Genomic DNA, 25,031 nt, shown 5'->3' on the forward strand with positions numbered 1-25,031 from the left:
GATTGTGCAGCAACAAAGGATAGATAATTCAGAGTTTATGATCAAAGTGCACCTACCTACCTTAGATGGACAAATGGATACCCAAAACTACAAATTTGAAGGAATAGGAAATACCGCAGCAAATAATATCATTGAAAACTTTTCTTTTTTTCTTTTTTCAAAAACACAAAAGGTTAGATTTTTTTCACAAAATATTTTATAAAAGAGGTTAGATTTCTTTTACAAAATATTTTATAAAAGTGTTAAAATTTGTATCCACGTCTCATTTAAAGGAACTGTTTTTCTTTATTAGAATGTTGATAACTTAAATATTTAAGTGTTTGAAATTAGAGAAGTATCTCGTAGAAACTTTGTTTTGTAAAAACAACTGTTTTTCAACATCGACGGTGTTAGTATAGACCCATGGGGGATTCAAGCCTTCCCTCAGTTTTATTGTTTTTATACAATATATATATATATAAAAACTATTTAATATTTAATATTTATAGTTAACATAGTGTTACTTTGCCGGTAAGTCCCCTTCTAACCGAGGTTTAAAATTTTATCTATGTAGTCTATTTTTCATATTTTTTTTAGCCTCTATCAATATATTTTATAGATCTACCACTACTTTTCAATATATCTAGTTGTATTTTGGATAACTATTTTTGTAGTATGATTTCTACACATACTTCAATTTACTGCAAAAAGAAAAAAGTGGTAATACAGATACCCACAGTGAAAAAAAAAACGACCCATGAATATTATTGTGAGAGGAAAAAAAGCTTTTAAGATGATCCGGTTCGGATCGGTTATAAACCGGGGCGAACCCAATCGTTAGCAGCCCATGTTCACCGAATAAATACCGGCCCAAGCCCAAGCCCACCCAAGTCTAAATTGGAAAAACGCCAACCCTAACCCTAAATCCCCCACCCTTCCTCACACTTCCCTTCGCCGGCGTCTCTCGTGGTCTGCAGTCGCACCTCCGTATCTGGCAATATTTTCTCCACGAGTAGGTTGTAGCTTCAATCTTCATCGAAAATGCGTCCAATTTTGATGAAAGGCCATGAACGGCCTTTAACTTTCCTCAAGTACAATAGGGATGGCGATCTTCTTTTCTCCTGCGCCAAGGATCATAACCCCACCGTCTGGTACGCCGACAACGGCGAGCGGTTGGGGACTTATCGTGGTCATAATGGTGCCGTTTGGTGCTGTGATGTCTCCAGTATGCTTCACCTAACTTACTTGTAATTTGTGTTTATTTGGATTGGTTTATGGAGTAACCTGAAACTGATGTTGTGTCTGGTTCTACTTTAATTTCAGGAGATTCAATGCGGCTTATCACTGGAAGTGCGGATCAGACGGCAAAATTATGGAACGTACAGACTGGACAGCAACTCTTCTCCTTCAATTTCGATTCACCTGCTAGGGCAGTTGATTTCTCTGTCGGTGATAAGCTTGCAGTTATTACCACTGATCCTTTTGTGGAGTTGCCTTCTGCTATTCATGTTAAACGCATTGCTAGAGACCCCTCGGAACGTAAGTGCTGTTATTCTTTCTTTCTTTCTTTTTTTTTTTTTTTGAAAAAAATTGAGTTATTTTTATTAGCGTTATTATCTTGTTTTCTATGCACTGTAGTTGTTCGTTGAATATGAATTCCATTCAATTGAAGGTCTTTTTATAAAATCAATTACGTTCTTCGTTTCATGCTTTGAATTCTCAATTGTTCACTTGAGTCGTATAGTGCATTTTATGCTTTGAAATGCATTATGTTTGCTTATTTATTAATATTCTTTGATTCAGCATCTTCCATTTTAAGTAAACAAATGCTGACTATGAGCGAGATCTTGTTGTAGCTAACTTAAAAACTGTATTATTGCGAAGTAATAGGATTTTCGTTTTACACATTTTCAACATTCATATTTACGCTCAATAATTTACAATAGCTTTGAGGAAATGTGCAATTTTCTCATTCATATAGATACCAGGTCCCAAGTTCCCAGGAGTATGTAGATATAATTTTTGTAAGCTTACTGCAGACTTGTTTGTGCTTTATTGCTTTTGATGCTTGTTCTCCCTTTATAAACATTTAATGGGCTTAGGCTACTATAAGCGAATTCAACAATTCTGGGATTAGAATGGATGTTTGTTTTTGGCTCTTATCAGTTTGTTTATCCTCATTAAAGTGTTTCTTGTATGCTACAGAGACTGGTGAATCTGTGCTGCTTCTTAAAGGTCCCCAAGGAAGAATCAATAGAGCTGTTTGGGGACCTTTAAATAAGACCATCATTAGTGGAGGAGAAGATGCCGTTGTTCGCATTTGGGATTCTGAGGTAATGATTGTGTTTATGGATGCTTATCAAATGGTATATTAATTTATTATGACTCCTGGTCTTTTATAAAATTATAAGAGCATTCTGTAGGTATTTTATTGGATGTTCGACTAGACTTTTCATATTTGACATTTTTAAGATGTACTTGATATGTAGTATTGCGTTATTAATTTTAATCATATTAAGTGGGGCTGGTGGGTTAGTTGTTCAGAACTTGGACAAATGATGTAGTCCTATTGAAATCGCTTATTCCAACCCTACCCCCATTAACTTGTCTATTTGTCCACCCTATTATGCTGTCCACCTAAAAAACGCACTTCAGACTTCAGTAGTACAGTGTATGAATAAAGTTGAAACATTGGTCAAGTGTGCTGTCTATAAGCCATTTTATAGACTCTTGTTTGCTTGAAAATTATTGTGAAGAAAAAAAATTAAAATAAACATGAATATTTAATACAGTGTATGTAAGAGGTGAAATCTATTATATATTATTGCAACTCAAGTGTTTGTATTACGTCTAGAGAGACTCTGAGATATGGGCTAATGGACTTTTTCATTACTGTTTACGCTCTTATGTGCTGTTATAATCAAGTTGTGCGGTTGTTGAACTTAATTATTTGACTTTTTGTTTATTGTTTGTGACTTCTACTTTAGTTTATACTTTCTTATATGTTTCTTGGTGAATCTGACTTATTCTTCACTTGATGTTTAATTAAACTATAGACAGGTAAACTTTTGAAAGAATCAGACAAGGAGACAGGCCATAAGAAAACAATAACTTCCCTTACGAAAGCCTCTGATGGTTCACATTTTATCACTGGGTCTTTGGACAAGTCTGCTAAGGTACTTTTCAGATTTCTTATTCCCCTTCCCTCCTGCACATACATGCATATCTGGTTGATGGATCAAAATTTTGTGGTTTAATTGTTTTCAATTCCAGCTGTGGGATACTAGAACATTGACGCTTATCAAGACGTATGTGACAGAACGCCCAGTCAATGCAGTTACAATGTCTCCACTTCTTGACCATGTATGTGTATATATGTGAGCTGGCAAAGTAGCATTTCTAGACTTCTGTTCCTGAGACATTTGTCTTATGCTTGTTTGTCTGATATGTTGTTAAATGTCTTGACTTAGAATATCTTTTTTGGCTTTCAGGTGGTGCTTGGTGGTGGTCAGGATGCTTCAGCTGTGACAACAACTGATCATCGTGCTGGAAAGTTTGAAGCTAAATTTTATGACAAGGTTCAATCTTCTGTTACATTCTTCTTGTGACCATAGAGTTAAGAGTCAGTTTGGTTGTATGATATTTCTCTTTTGTCTGATAGATCCTTCAAGAAGAGATTGGAGGTGTGAAAGGGCATTTTGGACCCATCAATGCTCTCGCTTTCAATCCCGATGGAAAGAGGTATGGTGTATTGCACTTCTTATGTGATAAGCTAACCAAACCATTGCATTGATTTGCTAAATGTAGGACAACAATCGATATACTTATATATGGGTTTCGTTTTCTTTTAGTTTTTCAAGTGGAGGTGAAGATGGTTATGTAAGACTGCATCATTTCGACCCAGATTACTTCAACATCAAGATTTAAATTTGCTGAGGGGGGGAAGGGGGGATACTCTTGTTGCTTTCTGGAATGCAGTTGTGTGTAGGGCCGTTGATGATAAATTTTGCACAGCGATGTATTAATGATAAGCTTTTTACTTGTTGTAGTCAAGAACCTTGCCTCTTAGATTTTTTACATCATGGTGAATTAATTCAAATATCTTATGGAGTGATATTCCTATCTTGTGTGACGAGAGGCAGAGTCTTAGACGTGGAATTCCTTTCTAGCCATTGCTGGAAGAGGATATTGAACTAGTAAGCACCTTGAGTTCATTATAAATTATAACTATAATCCCCTAGGAGAGATTCATACAAAAAGACACTTGCTTTGGCTGGAGACATGCAAGATTTGTAATGATCAGAATAATTTTTTTGCCCTTTTACTGGTTGGATGTCCTTACCATCAAAATCAGAGTTCAGATTTTTGGAAATTTACATCCCAAATTTCTTCTTTTGAAGATTCCATAGTGTTGTGTACTTTATTCTCGGTATCATTGCTAAGAGATTGGTTTGTCTATTAAGAATTATCACTTCTTTTTTGTCCATAGAACTGTTCCAAATTCTTGGAAAAGTGGAAGTTATTTATGGATTTGGAGGCTTAAAACAACTCAAGTATTAATGTAGTGAACGCTTGAAGGTCTAAGAATTGTCCGATGTGTCTTTGAGTTTTGTTGTTCTCAACAATAATTCCACTTGTAATTTAGGGCATAATGGTTACAATCAAAATTAACACTAAACATGATTTGATTTTGGTCCCTTAGAGTTTGAAATTAAATATTGAATTAATTTTGAATAATTAATGATGTGTATGTTTTTTTTTAGTGCGTCAATTTTGTTTATTTTCTTGTATAATCTAAGTTAAAAAATAGTCATTAATTGCGTGCTTATAAATATGTAAATTTTAATATACATTACATATATTTTATTTGATATATAAGACAATAAATTATACAAATAGTTTCTTTTTCATGCATTTTATGAAATATATCTTAGTTTTATTTCTAAAAATTTTGAATATATAAAAAAATATACCTCGTTTTCTCTGTTGAAGTTTCTGGTAATTTTTTTTCTTTTTTAGTATGTGATAATTTCTAAACTAGTTGAATTTGTGTTATTCTTCTTTTTTTTTTTTTTTGTGTTATTTATATATGCAGACTTTAATTATCTCATTAGAAAAAGGAAATTCTGGGGTGGAAACTTTAAAAGATGGCCCAACTCTCCACAAGCTAGAAGAAATCATTTGAATAGACAAGGTAGAAGAAATTAGTATGGGCATCACGAAGTTCACTTTTTTACCTAGTCTATTCATGATACTTATTACTATTTTTTTTTTTTTTTGGTAAATATGAAATATAAATATGTTCTAATACATAATTATAATGAAAATCGAACATATTTTAAGTGTATATATTATCGATCAAAACGGTCTAATGGTGGTTTGATAGGAATATTGTTGAGATTTGTCTTACTTATCGATAATACATACAATATGAGAGTCCAACTATACTTGATTTTATTATTTATTATTCAAGTTGTAACACTTAAACTAAACTAATAAATTTAAAGTTAATACGTTAGAATTAGTAAATTTGTATATAATTGTTTTGGGTATAGATTGAGGAATTTATTTGATATTGTGAAAAGTACAATAATAAGAGGGAAACATGGAGTTACTCTCGGATAAATGATATAAATAATGCAGTTTGAAAAAGTATTTACAAAAATATTGTTATTTTCAAACTAATTATAAAAATAATGCTTTTTTCATCTCTCTTTCTTGGTTGTGTTTTTATCTCTCATTCTTTCACTTCTTTTTTTTTCTCTCCCTCTCTCCTGGAGCCGAGACTCGCCCACTTTTTTTTTTTTTTTTTTATATATATATATATAATGTTTTATTTTTTCTTTTATTTGAATTTCATTTTTCTTACCTAAAATTTAAATTTTTATTTTTTTAAATGCAGTATTAATTTATCTTTTTCTTTCACGATAAATTTATTTTTAACAAAAAAAAATGTACTTTTACCTTGATGAAAATTTTTAATTTTTTTAAATTATGTTTACGTTAAATTTTTAATTTAGGAATATTTACCGCTATAATTCATTTGTTTTGTATTAATCGAAGGTCGTAAATTTTTAGTAATCAATTAAGATTGGAAAATAATTAAATATAAAGTATAATGTTTTATATAATAATTAAACAATTTTCATTCAATGAAAAAAACAATCAAAGTGTTTCACAATCAGAACGTCGTCGATTTTGTATCCTTTGTTGCTCTAGTCCTTCCTGATTATCTTGTTGTTGTTGCTCATTTGGTTGCTCGGGTACTGCTACAGGCACTTCGTAGTACAAATATTCATTATGAAGATGATGAGTCGGTTCTAAAAGAAAAAAACTAACACATTGATTAGTTGTATAGCTAAGTATTACCTAAAGTGGTTGTGTATAGAATAACCAATTTCTCTTTTCTCGTTGTAGAGCATTGATTAGGGTTTTAGATTGATGGATTAGATTAGATGTAAGATAAATTTGCATATATTCTAGCCGTCAATATTCCTTATGATATATTTTGTGTCTTTCTTATGGTATTGTCTATTTGGATGTTTCAATGCCATTTGTTATTTTTGTGAGGCATCTTTAATTAAGATCCTTTCGTCATATGTTCATGGTGATAATTTATTAATATCTAATATCCCGTTTGGTAACTATTTTGTTTTTTATTTTTGTTTTTAAAATTAAGTCTATTTTGTTTATGTCTTACAATGATTTGCATATTTCTTAGATACAACGATTAAATTCAAAACCAAATTAAAGAAAAAAACATTATTTGAAAGCTAATTTTTTTTAGTTCTCAAAATTTGGTTTGTTTTTTTTTTTTAAACCATTGGTAGAATATGAATAACAAAAGAAGAAAGTTGAATGTGAAAGTAATGTATATATATTTAATTCTTTGTATGTATTTGTATTTATACGCTTTGTGTTTGTGTCACAGGAGCCACTTCTTCCAATTCATCGGGCTCTTGCACTCGAGCACGTCTTCTTTGAACTGGTACAGGTACAATAGGTACATCATACATATAGCATATGTTCTCCCTGTCCCCTTTGTTATCGTTGCATATATCTAGGACATGCTTAGGTCATTGATATATAAGAGTTGTAAAACCACTATTAGGAATTGTTCCAAATAGTGATAATTATAATAATGATGATGCCAACAAAGGGTACAGAGTCGACGACGATAACCGGCTAAAAATCGACGACGTCCCGATTGTGGAACACTTTGATTGTTTTTTTTTTTCCTTGAATAAAAATTGTTTAGTTATTGTATTAGACATTATACTTTATATTTAATTATTTTCCAATCTTAATTGATTACTAAAAGTTTACGACCTTTAATTAATACAAAACAAATGAATTATAACGATGAATCTTCATAACTTGAAAAATTAACATAAACATAATTTGAAAATTTTAAAAAGTTTCGTCAAAGTAAAAGTACGTTTTTTTTTTTTTGTTAAAAATAGGTTTATCGCGAGAGACAAAATAAATTAATATTAAATTAAAAAAATAAGAATAAAATAAAAAAAGAAATATAACATTATATGAAAAAAGAAAAAAAGAAGTGGGCAGTCTTCAAGACTCGCCTAAGGTGAGAGGGAGAGAAGAAGGAGGGAGTTAAAAAAGAGAGGTAAAAACACATTATTTTTTTTAACTAGTTTGAAAATAACAATATTTTTGTAAATATTTTTTCAATTGTATTATTTATATCATTTATTCGTTATTCTCGATAAATGTGAAAAAATAAATAAAATGAAAGATGAAGTTTCTCGATAAATATAAAAAGTCAATCGTATGAAAATATGAAGTTACTCGATAAATGTACAGACTTCAATCATGTTTACTATTGAATTGATTTGTTCTTACCAACCTAAGAAATTGGTGGGTCTAACCTCCTAACTTTACATTCTTTTCAAATTTTATAATGATCTAGATAAAATCATTATTATAAATTTATGAAAAGAAAAGAAGCATATATTACATATATGCGTATGTGATGTTATTAATTGTTTTAATATGCTCCTACCCATAACATTTATGGTGAATTCAATATGTCATATGTGGGGAAATCGATCACGAAAAACTAACAACTTATCTACAAATAATTGGTAAGTCCAAATCTTAAATCTCAGACAAGATATATAATTCAAATTTTTTTGTTACACTATATGATAACATTTTAAAAAACTTTTGATAATGTATTTGTTAATAAACAAGTTTGTGAATCTTAAGAGAATTAGTTCTTTGATTATCAAAACCAATATAAATCAAATACTCCTTCAGTCACAATTTCTTTAAATAATAAGAGCATCATAGTTTATTACTAATTTGAAAACAAATTTAATATTATATATATTTATATATAATTATTTAATGAGAATAAATTTAAAACACTACTAATTTGGAAAAGTTTAAAACCAAATCAAAATGAATACATACTCAAATATTTATTATTATAATTTTCTTGTTCAAAATAAATACAGTAATCTAAAATGTTGAAGGACTAAATTTTAATTTATAATCTTTAAATTTCAGTTATTTAGATTTGCTTTACTCATCTTGAATTTATAATTATAAATTAGTATATTGTTTTCTAAAACTAGAAAAAAAGAAAAAGAAAAAAAGAAGAATGTGGTTGAACAAACGAAATCCAAAATGCAATAATAAAAGGTGTAGATGTATGTCTTATAATTACTATATACAAAACTAAGTATAGAGAAAAATGTTTGCATCTCCATCAAGTCAACATTTTTAGTATATTTCTATTTTTGCTTTGGCCAACAGAAACACAATTATTCATAAGGATTTTTTTTTTTTTTTTTTTTAAAGTTATTTTTACATAAAATATATAATAAATTAAGAAATTATTTAATGACGGAGGTGACATGTCATACCTTTTTGGACAAAATTTTTGCACGTGTTGGGGGATAAACGTCCAAAGAAAGGAATTAGAAAACAGTTATAAAGGAAAGAAGAGGAATTTCATATTGTGCCGCCAAAAGCAACGGTAATGGTAGTTGGCCTTTGAAATTGATTCCACGTTCCATAGCCATTTACCCCAAAAGCTTCCAATTTGTTGAGTTTTGCCCTACAATGGCGGCCATTTTTCCTCCAAATTTGGGGCTGAGAAATTCCCACCTAAACTCTCTCTTCTTCCTCCTACATATCTTTCCCTTCTTAATTTTACCACCCCCCTTCTTGTCTTGCCCTAATATGGACTTCATCTTCTCCTCCCGCCCACCTTGAATTCCACCTATTTTTTTTTTTTTTTTCGTTTTCAAGCTTTTCTAGGGTACTCAAAATCTCTCTTTTCCTGACTCTTTACCTAATTGGGTGCCCTAGAATTGTTTCTGCTCTTCATAATTTTCATCTGAGGAGCTTATGTTCTATCATTCCTGGTAATCACTTCCTTTTCCTCTCTCTCTCTCTCTCTCTTTTTTTTTTTTTGCTTTATCTATGTGTTAGATGATATGATATTAAAAGTTTTTGTTTGAAACGATGATTTAAGACTTTGCATCCATTGTAATTTGTAATGTGGTTGAGATCAGAACGTTTCTTTAGATATTTGGGAAAAAGAAATTAGCAATCGTAAATTTTGTGTATATCATAATGCTTCAACTGTAGAGTTCATGAACGAATGAGGGTGAAAATATTAAAATTAATTGTTCTTTATACAAAAGGGGCTTTGAAAATAGCAATTGATACATGTTTGCTGTTCTGGACTAACTGGTTTATTGATAGGTAGTTTATACCATCTATGAGGAGAAGCCTGTCATAGGGGTCAAATGGGGATTAAATTATCAAAGCCGAATCAGGGGAAGGTGGAAAACCTTAGTCTGCAGCACCACCTGATCAATTATCTCTCGAAAAGCTTTTACATCCGTAACTTGGTATCCAAGCAAAGGAGGCGCATGCTTGTTGCTGGATATGATCTTGACATGTCATACATCACTGATCATGTATTGGCAATGTCATTTCCTGCAGAACGGATGCGTGCAATGTATCGTAATCCCCTATGGCAGGTTAAGTCTGTATTGGACATGAGGCATCAAGGACATTACAAGGTATCGTTTTGTGTTTGCCGGCTTAATTATAAATCGTTCAATCTACCATATCTTTCCACTTGGTCTTGCTGTAATTTATACGCTGTCTAGGCTATTATTTTACTATCGTTAGGAGGTTAATACTTCTAGACACAACCCTATAGCAAAGAAATTGATTATAACTATAAATTTTATGTTAAAATTGCAGTTTGTTGTGTAAACATTTCCCAAGGGAATTTTAGATAGCACGAATTTACATGTAAGATGATTCTTGAAGATGGTTTTTCCTCTAGCGGTCCTTTTATTTATGATTGCTATACTTTTAAGAGCTTATCACTTACTATAGAATTATGGGCTGTAGCACTTGTCATCAAATTTTGTTTCTCTAACCGTTCCTAGTTTGTGCTGTGTAAAACTAACATGATCCGGGTGCATCTTGATATTTCTTTTGGGACAACACAGATCTATAATCTCTGCATTGAAGAATCATATGATCCATCACATTTTCATGGGCGCGTGGAGTCATTTCCTTTTGACGATAATCATGTTCCACATCTGCAGATGATCAAAATCTTCTGTGAAAATGTCTCTTCATGGCTATCATCCCACCCAAAGAATATTGCGGTTATACATTGCATGGTAATTGTGATTGTAAATAAATCATTCAAACTATTGATTGTAAGCCTGAGGAAGAGCAGGACAGTTGTTTCATTTTTTAGAAATACTCTGGAAATCTAAGAAAAACATTTTCACCTCTTTATCGTACCTTTTTTTTTTCTTTTTTTTTTGCCTACTCCTCTTTTAGTTTCAAATTACTTGTAACTAATGTTCAGGCTGGAAAAGGTCGAACAGGATTGATGGTATGTGCCTATTTGGTTTACTGTGGCATGTCAGTGGAGGATGCCCTTCAGCTGTATGCTCAGAGGCGGACAACCAATAACGAAGGAGTAAGTCATGTTAGGTGCTAGAATTTAATGGTAAAGTGACATTAGTAGATGGATGGATGGATTTAGTAGCATAAAACCTTTTATTTTAAAAATCAGGTCTCTTTTGTTATTAATATTGGCCTACAATCTAAATTTAGCAATCTTAGACAGAGAAAGAGAGGTAAAACATTGACCATGCCTTGTGCTAATTTACTATTGAACCCAAAAACTGAAGTTGTTAGATTATAGGTTTGATTGTATTACATTCTTAACATTTTCACTCAGTTGTGAGCCTAAATTCCAGTTATTTTTCATGATATTTAACGCATTTATTATTATTGATATGAACTAGAATAAATATCATCATTTAATATGATCTCAAAAAGACTAGGAAAAAAAGTTATGACTTAAATCTATATAGGCAGATAAATAATATCCATCTATTAAATGAAAGAAAAGAGAAGATGAGTAATTCAAGGTGTCTGTGAAGATTAAAAGTTTGGTTAACGAAAGGGAGGATTGAAGCTAGTTCTAAAATAGTCGCTCAATGATCAATTTTTTATGTATTTTGCTCTTCATATTTTTTCTGAGGTATTTATTCGTAAATATAATATAAAATCTTCAATGTCGTGTTTGGTCAATCAGATTAAGTATGCTTCTAATGTTAACAGGTATCAATTCCAAGCCAACGACGATACGTCGGCTACTGGTCAAAGTGCCTTTCCTTTCCCAAGGGAGTTCATAATGGACCTCCCGAGGTGAAGTTGCCCAAACCATGTAGGAGGGAATTGCAAAGAATTCGACTTTATGACACAGTTAACACTGAATCAATTTTCTTTGTTGTCTCAGAATTGCAGGAGGTACTTTATGTGCACATGTTTAGGAGTTATTTTGAAATTGCTAAAATGCAATTTTCATATCATTAAAATTGATTTAGAATGATAGAAGCATGTTTGAAAGTGAGTATAGAAATGACAAAAGCTATTTTAACATTTTCATAATCTCCCAAACAGGAGTCTATTTGAACTACTTACTCACACTCTCCTTCACAAATTGATAACACCATCTCTCCATTGCTTTTGCTGCGATCCCTTAATTTGCTAATTTAATGAAGGGAACAAGTGATTGATTATATTATCCTCTTTTTTATGTACATCAAGAGTTCGTTCGTTAATGTATGTAGGTTCCTTCTCAGCTATACCGTCCATCTATGGAACTTACCAGGAAATGTTGCAGACAATTTAAGAGAGGATATGAAAGAAGTAATAGTCCTCGTTATTTTCTATCTTTTGTTGAAGGCGAAAATGAAGGGAACAAGTCCGAAGTAGAGCCTCATCTTATTGTTCAAATGGATACCGAGTGTTCCGCACTATACAACAAAACCTGCCTTGATTACAATTTTGAGAAGCCTCTACCGGTAAGTAACTAGAAGAAGGCTACTTTTTTCCTATCATTACGCTTAACAATCATTTGAATATTCGCCATTTCTTGCACACAGTGTACAATTAGTTTGAGAAAAAAGTTGATGTGCAGCATATTATTTACTGACAATTTTATAGAATATATTGAATAAATCAGAATAATTCAAAGTACATAATATAGCTATTATACATTGGTGAATAAATAGAGACCAAAATACTAATAAAGGAAAAAATACAAACAGAAAATATTAGATCGGAATAAATACAATAAGTCCTAATTTCTTTTAACATTTACTAAACTTTTTTTGGAAACAATTCAGCAGGCCTCTGTCAAATAGTAAAAAAGGGTAAAATCACTACGTCTTATGTTGAGAACACATTGATTGATATACTTAGGGAAAGTTTGGCAAGATTTCTAGAAGAGTGAAATTTTTTATAGCATAAATTTTGTTGACTTAAAACGCACTTTGAAGTCCTTTTAGAGGAAGCTCTTAATCTCTCAATAAGAAACATGTTCATATCCAGAAGTACTTCTCTGATAAGTAATCTGAAACTCACTCTAAAGCTTATTTGTATACTTAGAATTTTGTTTTCCTTTCTTTTGAAAAGCTATGCAATTTGATTGAACAGCTAACTGGAGACGTGCGCATCATATTCTACGCAAAGATGTTTGGAGGTCGTCTCTTCTATGCATGCTTCAACACAGCTTTCATTAAAAACAGCTTGCTACAGGTTCTTTGACTCTCTGGTTTTCTACTGCTTCTAAATTCTTGCTCTGCGCTTGAAAACTAATCATCTCATTCACCATGATTTCAAATCTTTGTCTGAGAAAGCCTCAACTTGCACTAAATGCTGTGATAGCATTTTAGTTCTTGTGGTTTATGCTCGGTTTCAATTTAATAGATTTAATCCCTATTAAATCTCTTAAAATTTACATGATGTTACGAAATGCCTGCTTGTTTCCTTATATGATGAAGAATCATGACATGTTTATGGTGTGAAGAGACGCAATGGCGTCCAAAGAAATGTGCCACGTAAGAGAACCGCTAACATTTATTCAATGTGGGATTCAACTAAACCACATTGATGATACTAATACTGATGAAACCATAAGAACCAAGCTGAAACCAAACACTAATTATAGGACTAAATGGAAATCTGACCAAAACACTGTGATGGATGTCTAAGCAAAATGAGACACATTTTATTCTTACCCTTTAATTGATGCCTTATTGCAGCTAAGGTTGCAGGATTTGGACAAAGTTGGGAAAAAGGGAAGGTCACTTTGTGGTCCTTCCTTCTGCTTGGAGTTGGTATTTGGTCCTGCCAATGCAAAACACTCGTTTTCGACATCATCCGATGACGATGATCCTCAAAATGATTTGTCTTAAAACCTCAAAAATGTAGAATAATTTTTCTTTCTTCTTCTTCTTCTTCTTCCAGGGAGAGAATAGTTTTAAACACATTTATCTCCTGTAATCAAATCATCTTCTCAGAGAGCAAACAACCCTTTGTGAAAAAAGAAAAAAAAAACCCCACATTTGTATTTATTGGACTTTCTATTGGTGGAAGGAAGGCATTAGGAGGAATAAACACAAATTTTGTATTTTAGAGTATAAGATTTTGCAGGAAAGGAAATGGTCCAAAGAAAAAAAAGGAAAGAAATTTCAGTTTTGTGTATATACTTCAAAGCGACCACAATTCATCTTTTATCAACTTGCTCTTATCCACATTCAAACATATGTATTAATTATCCCAAACATTTAATATCTATACTCATAAAACAATATTTGTATTTCAAAAGGCTTCTTTAAGGATTTTCAACGAAAAAAAGAACAATAGTCAAGTGTTTCAAATGTTTTTTCCACATTTTTTATAGAGTAAAACCTAAAAACGTGTACTGTTATTGGCAGAAAAGAAATAATGTTTAATGTGATGCCAGTATATAAGGTGAATAGTTACAAATATTGTAATAAGATATAATGTATTAAGAGATATAACACGATACAAAAATAATAAAAATTAGATTTAGGTTTCTAAGTATACTAGTGATAGATCATATCATTGGTAGAGTCTATCACTGATATAAATCTATCATTAATATATTTTATCACTAATACGAGACTATATTTACATTTTTCTAAGAATATTGCTAAACAATTAATTATTATTCTTGAAATTGTTATCCATCGTAATTATTGAGAAAGTATTATTATGAAATTACGGTTGTGGTCTTACTTAGTATAAAATATTCATCAATTATTTTTACCATAATTTACCTATTCAAAATCGAATGAGAATTTGTAAGATTGGACCTTTGTTCCACATTTGCACCCTCTTGAATCAAATAATTCGTTTATCCTAAATGCAAAAACTTCTTTAACGAAATTACTGAACGTAAATTATTGTAAGTAATAAAATTTTTTAAATTTTTTGTAAAATATAACAAAATATTAAATTCTGTCCATCGAACATAAATTTTTACTTGTAAATATTTTGGTTCATTTTAATATGTTTAAAAATGTTCCTTAGATTAATGATTTTTTTTTCTTTTACATCGGAAAAAAATAGAAAAATCAACCCTAAGTTGATAAAAATTGATATCTAAAGACAATAAATCTTTATGAATTTTGGCGAAGAATCATGAATATCAATTAAAAGTTGATGAGGATACATAATTTTCAAGAGAAAATTGATTAGAATTGATGATTTTTTTTGGAAACTCCGACTTTTGATAGAAAATTCACAAATAATTCAGAAAATTCACAAGTAATTTAAAAGTCAATGTTTTTTTAGATCACAATAAGGTTATGTTAAAAATGTGACCCTTATGAAGCCGAGGGCAAAACAATGGAAAAAGTTCTAAATCATGATAACACATTCAGTTAAGTTAGGGTTACGATAGTTTCGGATTAAGATAAACATCCTTTTTAACAGATAATGTTATATAAAACGTGTTAAATGGACTTTAAAATATTTTTAGTTTTTGTTTATCTATTTATCTTGGCAGATCGTTGAAGTCATTAGGGAAAGGGTCATCAAAGAAACAAAAAGAAAAATCGAAGGAGATCAATTTTTAGAATAACCCCTTTTTTTTATTAATAATAAGAACCGAATTTTCAAACACTTCAATTCCAATGTATTTTATACTTATGGCGTAAATTAACCTAAAAAGGAAAAGTATATAATATTTCGGCTATGTCCTTTCCTAAAAGATTTACGTCATAAAACTTACAATTCATATCTTTGAAGACTGACCTCTCCACTTCTTTGCTCCTCCGTCGTCGTTCTCCCTCAATATCGCCGTCGTGGATTGCTTGTCAGATTTGAGAAGGCAACCTGTTCACAGGCGCCAGTGAGTTTCATATTTATTCTTAACGCTTTGTGCTTCCGCCTTCTCATTCTCCTTCACTTACCCATTAATCAATTGATAGAGGACATAATTTCGGCGCTAAATGTAGCATATCTTGCCTTTTCATAGTTAGAATCCACTTTTTCTTGCCAATCTCTGGTAGTTAGTTGATTTCTTATATTAACGAAATTGCGACTTCTTACCGTTTACTAGAATCATGTGTCGTAGAAGCGTGTATTATTCACCATCGTACTATCCTCGGTTCTCGCCTACCTGAATGTCGGCCAGTTGTTTTAGTTTGGATAATAACTTCGAGTGGTTGTTTGTGTTCCAATATTTCTAGGGTGTTTTTAGGTCTATTAAATTATTGTCTAAAAGCTGTTTTCAATTGAGAATGTCACCAACGGGAATCTGATTACTTCAATCAGAATTTAAAGGATTGATGTTGTTTTTTTTTTTTACATACATGATTGTCTAAACCAATTTAAGACTAATTTCACAGGGACAATCCGCCTAAGCCTACAACATCTTAATGACAAGGTAACTAGTTGGAAATTAATTTCTAGATTGAACCTATGATCTCTTAGTTAGTTATTGAGACTATGTCTCCTTTTTACCACTAGGTCAATCCATGATGGTTTAAAGAAAAACCGAGTATTATAACAGTTAAATGGAGAAAAAGAAATGTATCGAAAGATACTACCATTGCGATTACACCAAAGTGTCCAAAACCACTGCACTAAATTGAACCTTTTCTTAAGACCCACTTTTATCTTCAATTTTATCCAAATGTACACTATACTCAATTGGTTAGTGAAGCAAATACACTTGAGGGTGGTTGCTTTGCTCCTTTACGCCTAGGGTACTTGCACCTGGCCCAAGGATTATTGGGGAGACAACATGTATTTTTGATACTGAGAAGCTCACCTTCAAGGTTTGAACTTGGGACCTCAAAGTCGGTATGACCAAGAGATCCCAAGCTGCCCATTGGGGGTAGTGAGCATTCTTGTGACTTATGAGACTATTTTTTATGACTATTGATTTTTATAATTGCATGGAATGCTTTTAAGTTGGGTTTCACCATCTTATTGTTAGATTAGATGGGAGGTGGTTCTTATGTAGTTGATTTTGTAGCTTGATTAAAAAGTTTCATGGTTTAGTTTTTGGTTGAGTTTGCATGATTTATTGATTGGTTCTTGAGCAATTTTCTTATTTAGTTTCAAGCAATAATTTCACTAAGTTTAACCTTCAATTTGATAAAATAAAAGGTTAAGTTAAAATTGATTCACTTAGCCATGTATAGGGTAAATGTGTAATATTACTTTTTTTCATAATTTAATAATGCAACATTCAATAACATAACACAATCTGATAAAGAGTGAGACAGAAATATACCCTCAGTATTTGAGCTTCAACAAAGTTTTTCCTGTGAGTACAACTCTATTTCCTTCTCAAGGCGAGCTATATCCATTTCAAGCTGTGGGGCAGGGCCCTGTCCTACATGGCTTTAAGCGTGGACAATGTATCTTCACACCTAGATATATCCTTTAATTGAAATGAAAAGATCCATGAAAGAGAACGAATGAAAGAAAAAAAAAAATATAGAATGAATATAAATTCTTAACCAAAAAAATTAGAAGATTGTATGTGGTGTTTCGCTTATCCTCCAATGCATGATTTATAGCTACCTGTACTAAATGCTTGAAGTCTGAAAATGCTTTTAACAAGCCCAAATTCAGCACCCTTGCAGTCATAAAGAAGCACTCGCATATAAACGGGTACCAAACCGAACCGAATCGATTTGGGTCGGGTCGGGTTTAATTAACCGGTTAGGTTAAAATTAGGGTTTTTGTTTTCGTTTTCAATCTTCTTCGTCTGCGTTTTCGTTTTCAATCTTCAGTTGCAAACATTTCATTTTCGTCTTCTTCTCCCACCTTTTGTAGAGGGGTTCTTAATCGCTGTAAGTTCGATTACTTGACCATCAATCTTGTATGTAAACGAGCCGTTCTTTTGTTTGTGCAATCTTTGTTTGTTTGAATCTGATTTTTTTTAGTTTGGGGAATACTCGTTATCTTTTGTTACGATTTTCTTGCTTGGAATTTTGGGCTTTCTTTTGAATGTTTTGCCCGGAAGTCAATGGAAGATTTGCTCGAACTTAGGGAATGGGGGTAATTTGATGTTTTCTTTGGCCACGGGTGTTGGGGTTGGCGTTGGGTATTTGATGAGCACTGGTGTTATCATTTAGTTAGCTTACACGGGCATATGATATACCACTGTTCTTAAATTTTTTATGAGAGAAATTGTTTTGTGATTTGTCAGTGTCATGTTATTGCTAATTCACGCATGTTATAGTCATTGTTTATTTGAGTTTTGAATCTGTCTTGTGGATTTGTGATTGCAATTTGTAAATTAATGGGTTTGTTTTATTGTAAAATACGGTTGATGTTGAACTCGAGCTTTGATCGGTCTAATGGTTGTAGAGTCTTTTTTTTTTTTTCTTTTTATCATCATCTGTTTTAAGAGTTTTATGAAACTTTCTTCTTTTCCAATCAAGGTCAGTGGTCGCTTTACATAATTCTAGTCTCTTGGTTCATTTTCTCTGTTGTAATGGCAATAGCCTTTTCTCTTTTGGTGTGGGGGATTTTCTTTTTCTTTTTATTGTTTTGATGAGAAGCAGTCAATCTATGTTTCATAAAATGAGATTACAAAAGGAATCAAGTGTCAAAATATTAACATGTTTCTCACCATCTTTGTCTTAATTTCTTTTTTCTGTGTGTTTTGTTTGATGGTTATTAGGATGTCTTCATTCTCTGTAGATGAGACTTCAAAACAAAGTTGTTCTAGTCCAGTGTTAGGAAAAAGAAAACCGGTTAAACCACAATCATCGGTATGGGAACATTTTACAAAAGTAGAAGGATGTGATCCTAAATATTCTAGGGCTGCTTGTAAACATTGTGGGGCTTCGTATGCCTGTGATTCCAAAAGAAATGGTACCACCAATTTAAAAAGACATTTAGAGAAATGTAAGAATTATGTAAATCCATTGGAAGATAATGTTGAAGGAGAGGGAGATTCTGAAAGTAGTTTGATGGCTACATCCTTCACTCAAGAAAATTGTAGAACAATGCTTGCTAGGATGGTTATCTTGGATGAATTGCCATTTAAGTTTGTAGAAAGTGAAGGGTTTCACCAATTTTTTTCGGGCATTAAATCCAAAGTTTGTGATTCCATCAAGATTAACCGTTGCAAAGGATTGTTTTCAAACTTATATAAGGGTGAAAAAAAGTTAAAAAATTCATTAACTCGAAGTGGCCAAAGAGTTTGTTTAACAACAGATACATGGACTTTTGTGCAAAATATCAATTATATGGTTATAACGGCTCATTTTATTGATGATGATTAGAACTTGCACAAAAGAATTTTGAACTTTTGTCAAATAGCTAATCATAAAAGAGATACAATAGGTAGAGCCATTGAAAAGTGCTTAGAAGGTTGGGGTTTTGATAGGCTCTTTACTGTAACAGGTAATAATGGCCTACTTGGTTAAAAAGTTTAAAGGTAGAAATGGGTTGGTGTTGGATGGTGAATTTATTCACATTAGATGGTGCCCATATTCTTAATTTAATTGTTGGTGATGCCTTAAAAGATTTGCATGTGTCTATCATTCGAATTAGAAATGCTGTGAAGTATGTTAGGTCATCTTCGGCTAGATTGCAAATATTTAAAGATTTTGCTAAAGAAGATAAGATGTCAACAAAAAATTGTCTTATGATGGATGTTCCAACACGATGGAATTCTACTTTCACTATGTTGGATGGAGCAATTAAGTGTCGAAAGACGTTTGAAAGATTAGAGGAGCATCCCTAAGTTATTTGCTAAAGGATGGTATTCCTACTGCTGAAGATTGAGATAATGCAAAAGTATTTGTAGAGTTCCTAAAGACTTTTTCAGAGGTAACAATGAAGTTTTTTGCATCTATGTCTGTGACTTCAAACATATTTTTTCACGAACTTTGTTTGATCCAAGAAATAATTCGTGAATATTCATTGTATGAGGATGCATTATTGAGTCAAATGACATTAAGCATGCAGACAAAATTCAACAAGTATTGGGGTATAACTACAAGTGAGAAGATCAATTTATTATTGTATGTTTCTGTTGTTCTTGGCCCTAGGTACAAGCTGGCTTTTGTGAATTATTGTTTTAATGAATTTTTGGAGGAAGATTGTGCAAAAATATGGACGAATAAGGTTGAAGAAGCATTTCGTCGATTGTGTGATGATTATTATATAAGATTGTCAAAAGAAAAATATTCACAAACACAATCATGTACACCTATCGAAGGATTTGGCTTTCAAAGTCAAAGTGAAATACCTTCTATCTCATCTTCTAATGGATTTTATAAGGCACGTGCTGCTGTTCATGATAGATTTAAACAAAGTAACAAAACATATCTAGATGATGCTAAAACAGAGGTGGCTCGTTATCTGGAAGAGGCTCAAATAGAGGATGAATATTTAGATTTGCTAAATTGGTGGAAGGTGAATTCCTCTCGATTTAAGATCATTAGCCAAGTAGCCAGGGACATCTACAATATTCCTATATCAACTGTGCCTTCTGAGTCCGCCTTTAGCACTAGAGGACGGGAGTTAGATTCTTTTCGAAGTTCTTTAACTCCTCAAACTGTAGAGGCGCTCATTTGTGCTCAGAATTGGATTCATTCTAAACCTTTGGATGACATGACTGAAGAAATTGACGGGGTGAAGAAATTGATGTAGGTAATATTCTTTTTGAAGTACGCATTTAAAATTTTCAATTATCCCATATATGCTAATAGTTTCTCATTTTGATCTAGAATTTAAACATAGGAAAGGAGATGGAAGCCGCATTTGAGAATCTGAATAATGACTCTATGGTTTAGACTTTAGCTTCGCTTTCGTTTGTGAAACCTAATGTTTTATTCGATGTTGTTATCGCCATTCCTTGCGCTACCAGAACTATTACGATCATCTTCATTCTGCAAACCACAAACAAATTGCATTTCTATTAACAAAGTAAATAAGTGGAATAAGTCAATAGGCTATAACGTCTTACTAAGAATGTCATTAGGGGAGTTTTACTAATTAGTTGGTAACTTACTTAGAAGTTGGAAAATTTTATATAAGGAAAGTGTTGGCTTAGTTTGATAATTACTTAACTTTTATAGTACTTTCTAATAAGTGTAATTTATGAAATATCAGGTCTAATATAAAGTGAATTAGAGTCTGATAAAGCTCTAGGAATGGACCCCAAGCACACGGTAGAAATTTTGAAGTAAGTTATTTTCAATCAACTTTGTTTTGTGATCCCTTTTGTTAATGATCAGTGATTATTAACTTCTGATTTTGTGATGCAGGCATTTGGAGAAGCAGGATGAGTTTCTTATGGATGCTTATAGATCAATGTCCCATGAACTACATAAACTTCAGGTTTCTTTTCTTTCTCTGGATGTCTGATTTCTTTGATGTACTTGTTTTACTGATTTAGTATTATTTTTATCTGAGTTCATTTTAATGCAAATGTTTGAGCCGTATTACATTTCTTACCTTACAGAAAAATTTGGAGGAAATCTGGCATATTAATACATATATGATCCCGTAACTCTTGTCTTTACATATTTACTTGACTGGTATCCGTGAATATTTCATTCAGTTGGAGACTGTATTTCATTTGACTTTCATTTTTTAAGTTCTTAAGCCTCTAGGCCTCCAACTTGTGTTGTTTTGATTGTTGAATGTACTTCTTTTAGAAACTACAATTAAAATGTTGTTTCAGTTTTTCGAGTGTTACCAACGATGTTGATATGCTTTTTTTAATGACAATTTTGTACTATCAAGAGAGAGATTGGGAAGAAGGTAGTCAAACAACATTTGAGTGTGCATAGTTTCAAATGTAGTCAATTAGGATTACAATATGAAGGATTTTATTTTTGGATCATTGAAGTAACTACCTGTATTTGCATTGCACCTTATTACCTTGTTATTGTAAGAGTAACTGGTATTCACATATGTAGATGAGTCTTCATTTAATGCAGTTGAAAATTTAAAATCAATACAATAATTTTTTTATTGTATTAGTCTGTAATATTAGTTCTTGAGATGAAACTTTGCTTTTTGAGAAAACTCCTGGACTTTTGGGCTACTATTAGAAGGTTGTTGGTTCTGTTGCTAGTGCTTAAGTAATTGGGATTCTAATATTTTCAGGTCGAAGAAGAAATGCTGATGCGCAAGTTTTATGAAATAATGTCAGCTCATGGTCTAGTAAAGAAGGTAGTAATATCCATCCACATTATTTCTTTTTTTTGGATGATATTTTTATGTGCTCAATGAGCTCAAATGGTTTAATAATTTGTTTTGATTCTGATCCACCTTAAGAACTGGATAAGGTAGCTTAGATGGCTCAATTATTATTATTATTACTGTTATTGTTGATGTTGTTGCTGTTATGATTATTATTATTATTATATTTAACAGGAAACCAAATTTTCCTTAAATGGCTAGTACTACTATTAATCGCGGGTTACTTTTGCAATTAGATTGTTCAGAAGTAGTGCAAACTTGCCAATTATCATTGGAGTAACGCTTACTTGTCCTCTTTATCACTTGTCTGGGAGGATTAGTGGGTGGGGCAGAATCCCCCTTTGTTCTTTGTTTCTACGTCTTTATCACTCGTCTTCTTTTAAAAACCGCCTGATTTCGAACCTTTTGGTTGGGTCTGAGAATTCTGTGCCCTTCTCTTTCGTGTTTCATGGCTATTTATCTAATAGAGAAACAACAGAGGTGGCTCTTTCTTTCTTTGCTTTAGCAGTGTAGCTTTAGGGAGGGGAGGAGGGATACTCACATTTGGAGTCCTAATCCGAGTTAAGGTTTCTTCTCTAATGAGGAATAGTAGCATAGTCGGAGGTGTTTTTCTTCTCTAATGAGGAAGGGTGTGACTTGTATTCCTGTTTTTGGTATGGTTCTTGTGACAGGTGTTTGGCTGTATTTGGTTTAGTTCCAGCTTTTCAAATTTTCATTGGAGGTCTTTCCCCAAAAAATAAACTAGAATATAGTCACTTAAAGTGTAAGCAGCCAGAGATTCTGCATACAGCATATATAGTGTCAGAGGGTCCATGATGACTGCCAAAAAAGTTCTTTGATGTTTTAGCCGACTGGCTCCTTCTTTTGGATCTGAAAGTCCGTCATGAAAGTACAGGACATAAAGAAGTGGTTTTGATTTTCGCCAACTGTTTCTGAAAATATAGCACCAATTTGGAGAGGTGAACTAGTAGGGAAATCTTTTTTGAAGGCAATCCCCGTGTCTACTCCATTTTGGAAGCTCTCATAGAAAAAATTTGGAACTTGTGGGAAGGATCCTTTCCCAATTAAAAAAAAAAAAAACAGAGAGAGATCTTTTCTTTCTTGGATTATGAGTGAGGTCTAGATTGAGAGATTTTACCTTGCAGTTTGATGGAGGTCCAAAATCCATTTCCATTCTTCCGCTCTCTCATTTAGCGCAGTTTGGGATAACAAATGCTCAAGGGATGCCCATTCTGTGATTTTATCCTCCAGATTTCTTCTAATGTCAAGCAACTAAGAATTAGAATCCAGTTGCCTCAAAATCTTTTTCAATTGTTTAGGCGCCATTTTGGCATTTTGAAGAGAGATGGGTAATAAATTGATAAACTAGACAAAGTGAGGCGCCTCCTTGGGAAATGTAAAAATGTTTCCAGTTGTGAAGTTTTTTATGAACTCTCTCAATAAAGGCTCCAAAATGAAATGGTCTTTGGTTTACCCCCCAAGTTGGAGGGCTTGATAAGCAACAAATTACAACCCACCCTAGTTGTCTATTTGTTCAATTCTCCATTTATTTAGTTGACCCCTGACAACTTACTTTTTGTAAGATTAATGTTTAGACCAGAAGCATTCGCATTTAATGAGATGAGCATGAAGATTCTTGATTACTATTGAATCAAAAGAGGAGAAAATCAGGGTAATATGTGCAAACGGTAACTGATTTATGCCAAGTGAAGATTTACCAACATTTATAGATTTTGTAAATCAAAAGCTCCATAGTTCAGCTCCTACTTTGACAATCTACAGCAATAGTGAAAACGAATTGTGATGATGGGTCACATTGCCTAAGGGCCCCTTGTGGGGATGACCTTGACCTTGCCTTTGGCCTATTAACAATAGTAGAGGGGTTGGCGCTTGAAATACACTCATGAATCCACTCCTTTTATCAAAACTTTTTCAGGATGAGACAAATATAGGTCTCATTGAAGGCTGCATTATCTGACTTGAGTGTACCAAACGTTCTTGAAGAATTCAGTGGTGAATCCATGAGGAACTCAATGTGTTAACTGTTAAATGGTCTCTAAAGAGTTTGCTTGATCACCATAGATGCCTGTCAATCTAGATTTATGGGGATGAAGCAGGGGTCTCTATTCTTCGTGTAAAAATCAGGGAAGAATTTCAAAAACTCTCTCCACTGTCTTAGTCATTTAGAAGGCTTAAACACCCTCTCTTCCTCTTACGAACTTCTAAAATTTCAAGAAAACATCCCAACTTTTATTGGATAACTCAGATTACACCAAATAAGTGGCACTTCAAGTCATGTAAAAAAAAAATTAGCCACTAACTTGTAGTAAAACAGATATCAAGTATCAATATAAAAATAATGCGAACAATTTAGTAATATCTTACCAATTACTACGATCTTTTTCGAAATTTATCCAACTCTAAGCTTTTTCAAAATTTATCAGACTCTAATTTACTTTATATTAGAGCTGATATTTTATAAATTACACTTATTAGAAAGTACTATAAAAGTTGAAGTAATTATAAAATTTTCCAACTTTTAAGTAAGTTACCAACTAATTAGTAAAACTCCCCTAATGACATTCTTAGACGTTATAGTCTATTGACTTGTTCCACTTATTTACTTTGTTAATAGAAATGCAATTTGTTTGTGGTTTGCAGAATGAAGATGATCGTAATAGTTCTGGCAGCGCAAGGAATGGCGATAACAACAACATCGAATAAATTGCCGCAGCCACTCGGTCCAAGGAAAGTCTCAATGTGACTCACATGTATTTACATTTTGTTGCCTTAGTATAAATGAAACATTCTTTTCAAATATAGAAAGTAGAAAGGAAAATGTACTTATTTAATTCATTAATCATTATTACATACATGAATAATAATTAATAGATTGTATTGGATATCAAAAATATAACCGAACTTAAAAAATTTAATAACTATTTTTTTTTTTTAATTAAGCATATATACACTAC

The 25,031-nt window shown here is 32.2% G+C and overlaps 3 protein-coding genes across 7 annotated transcripts; all 3 read left to right on the forward strand.

The window, feature by feature from the left end:
• Window positions 1-883: 883 nt before the first annotated feature.
• LOC103486975 (eukaryotic translation initiation factor 3 subunit I-like) lies at window positions 884-4,093 on the forward strand. Its single transcript, XM_008445151.3, has 8 exons — window positions 884-1,204; window positions 1,303-1,518; window positions 2,185-2,312; window positions 3,036-3,155; window positions 3,253-3,342; window positions 3,471-3,557; window positions 3,641-3,720; window positions 3,831-4,093. Exons 1-8 carry the CDS (start codon window positions 1,021-1,023, stop codon window positions 3,904-3,906), a joined length of 981 nt encoding a protein of 326 aa, XP_008443373.1. The 5' UTR covers window positions 884-1,020; the 3' UTR covers window positions 3,907-4,093.
• A 5,079-nt stretch (window positions 4,094-9,172) lies between these two features.
• LOC103486974 (phosphatidylinositol 3,4,5-trisphosphate 3-phosphatase and protein-tyrosine-phosphatase PTEN1) lies at window positions 9,173-14,046 on the forward strand. 2 transcript variants are annotated; one of them, XM_008445148.3, is made up of 8 exons: window positions 9,173-9,374; window positions 9,718-10,040; window positions 10,482-10,658; window positions 10,853-10,966; window positions 11,617-11,805; window positions 12,129-12,362; window positions 12,997-13,098; window positions 13,605-14,046. In XM_008445148.3, exons 2-8 carry the CDS (start codon window positions 9,762-9,764, stop codon window positions 13,755-13,757), a joined length of 1,248 nt encoding a protein of 415 aa, XP_008443370.1. In that variant the 5' UTR covers window positions 9,173-9,374; window positions 9,718-9,761; the 3' UTR covers window positions 13,758-14,046. The 2 variants fall into 2 exon arrangements, with proteins under 2 accessions (XP_008443370.1, XP_050939882.1); XM_051083925.1 differs by having other exon boundaries at window positions 9,174-9,374; window positions 9,722-10,040.
• A 1,535-nt stretch (window positions 14,047-15,581) lies between these two features.
• On the forward strand, window positions 15,582-24,995 carry LOC103486972 (uncharacterized). 4 transcript variants are annotated; one of them, XM_051083928.1, is made up of 5 exons: window positions 15,582-15,721; window positions 20,959-21,031; window positions 21,114-21,186; window positions 21,961-22,026; window positions 24,718-24,995. In XM_051083928.1, the coding sequence occupies exons 2-5, from the start codon at window positions 21,000-21,002 to the stop codon at window positions 24,778-24,780; spliced, it is 234 nt and encodes a 77-aa protein (XP_050939885.1). In that variant the 5' UTR covers window positions 15,582-15,721; window positions 20,959-20,999; the 3' UTR covers window positions 24,781-24,995. The 4 variants fall into 4 exon arrangements, with proteins under 4 accessions (XP_050939885.1, XP_008443366.2, XP_050939883.1 ...); XM_008445144.3 differs by lacking the exon at window positions 15,582-15,721 and adding an exon at window positions 17,568-17,678; XM_051083927.1 differs by lacking the exon at window positions 15,582-15,721 and adding an exon at window positions 20,349-20,496.
• The last annotated feature ends 36 nt before the right edge of the window (window positions 24,996-25,031 follow it).

Source organism: Cucumis melo, chromosome 4 (assembly GCF_025177605.1).
Source record: "Cucumis melo cultivar AY chromosome 4, USDA_Cmelo_AY_1.0, whole genome shotgun sequence".
NCBI lineage: Eukaryota > Viridiplantae > Streptophyta > Magnoliopsida > Cucurbitales > Cucurbitaceae > Cucumis > Cucumis melo.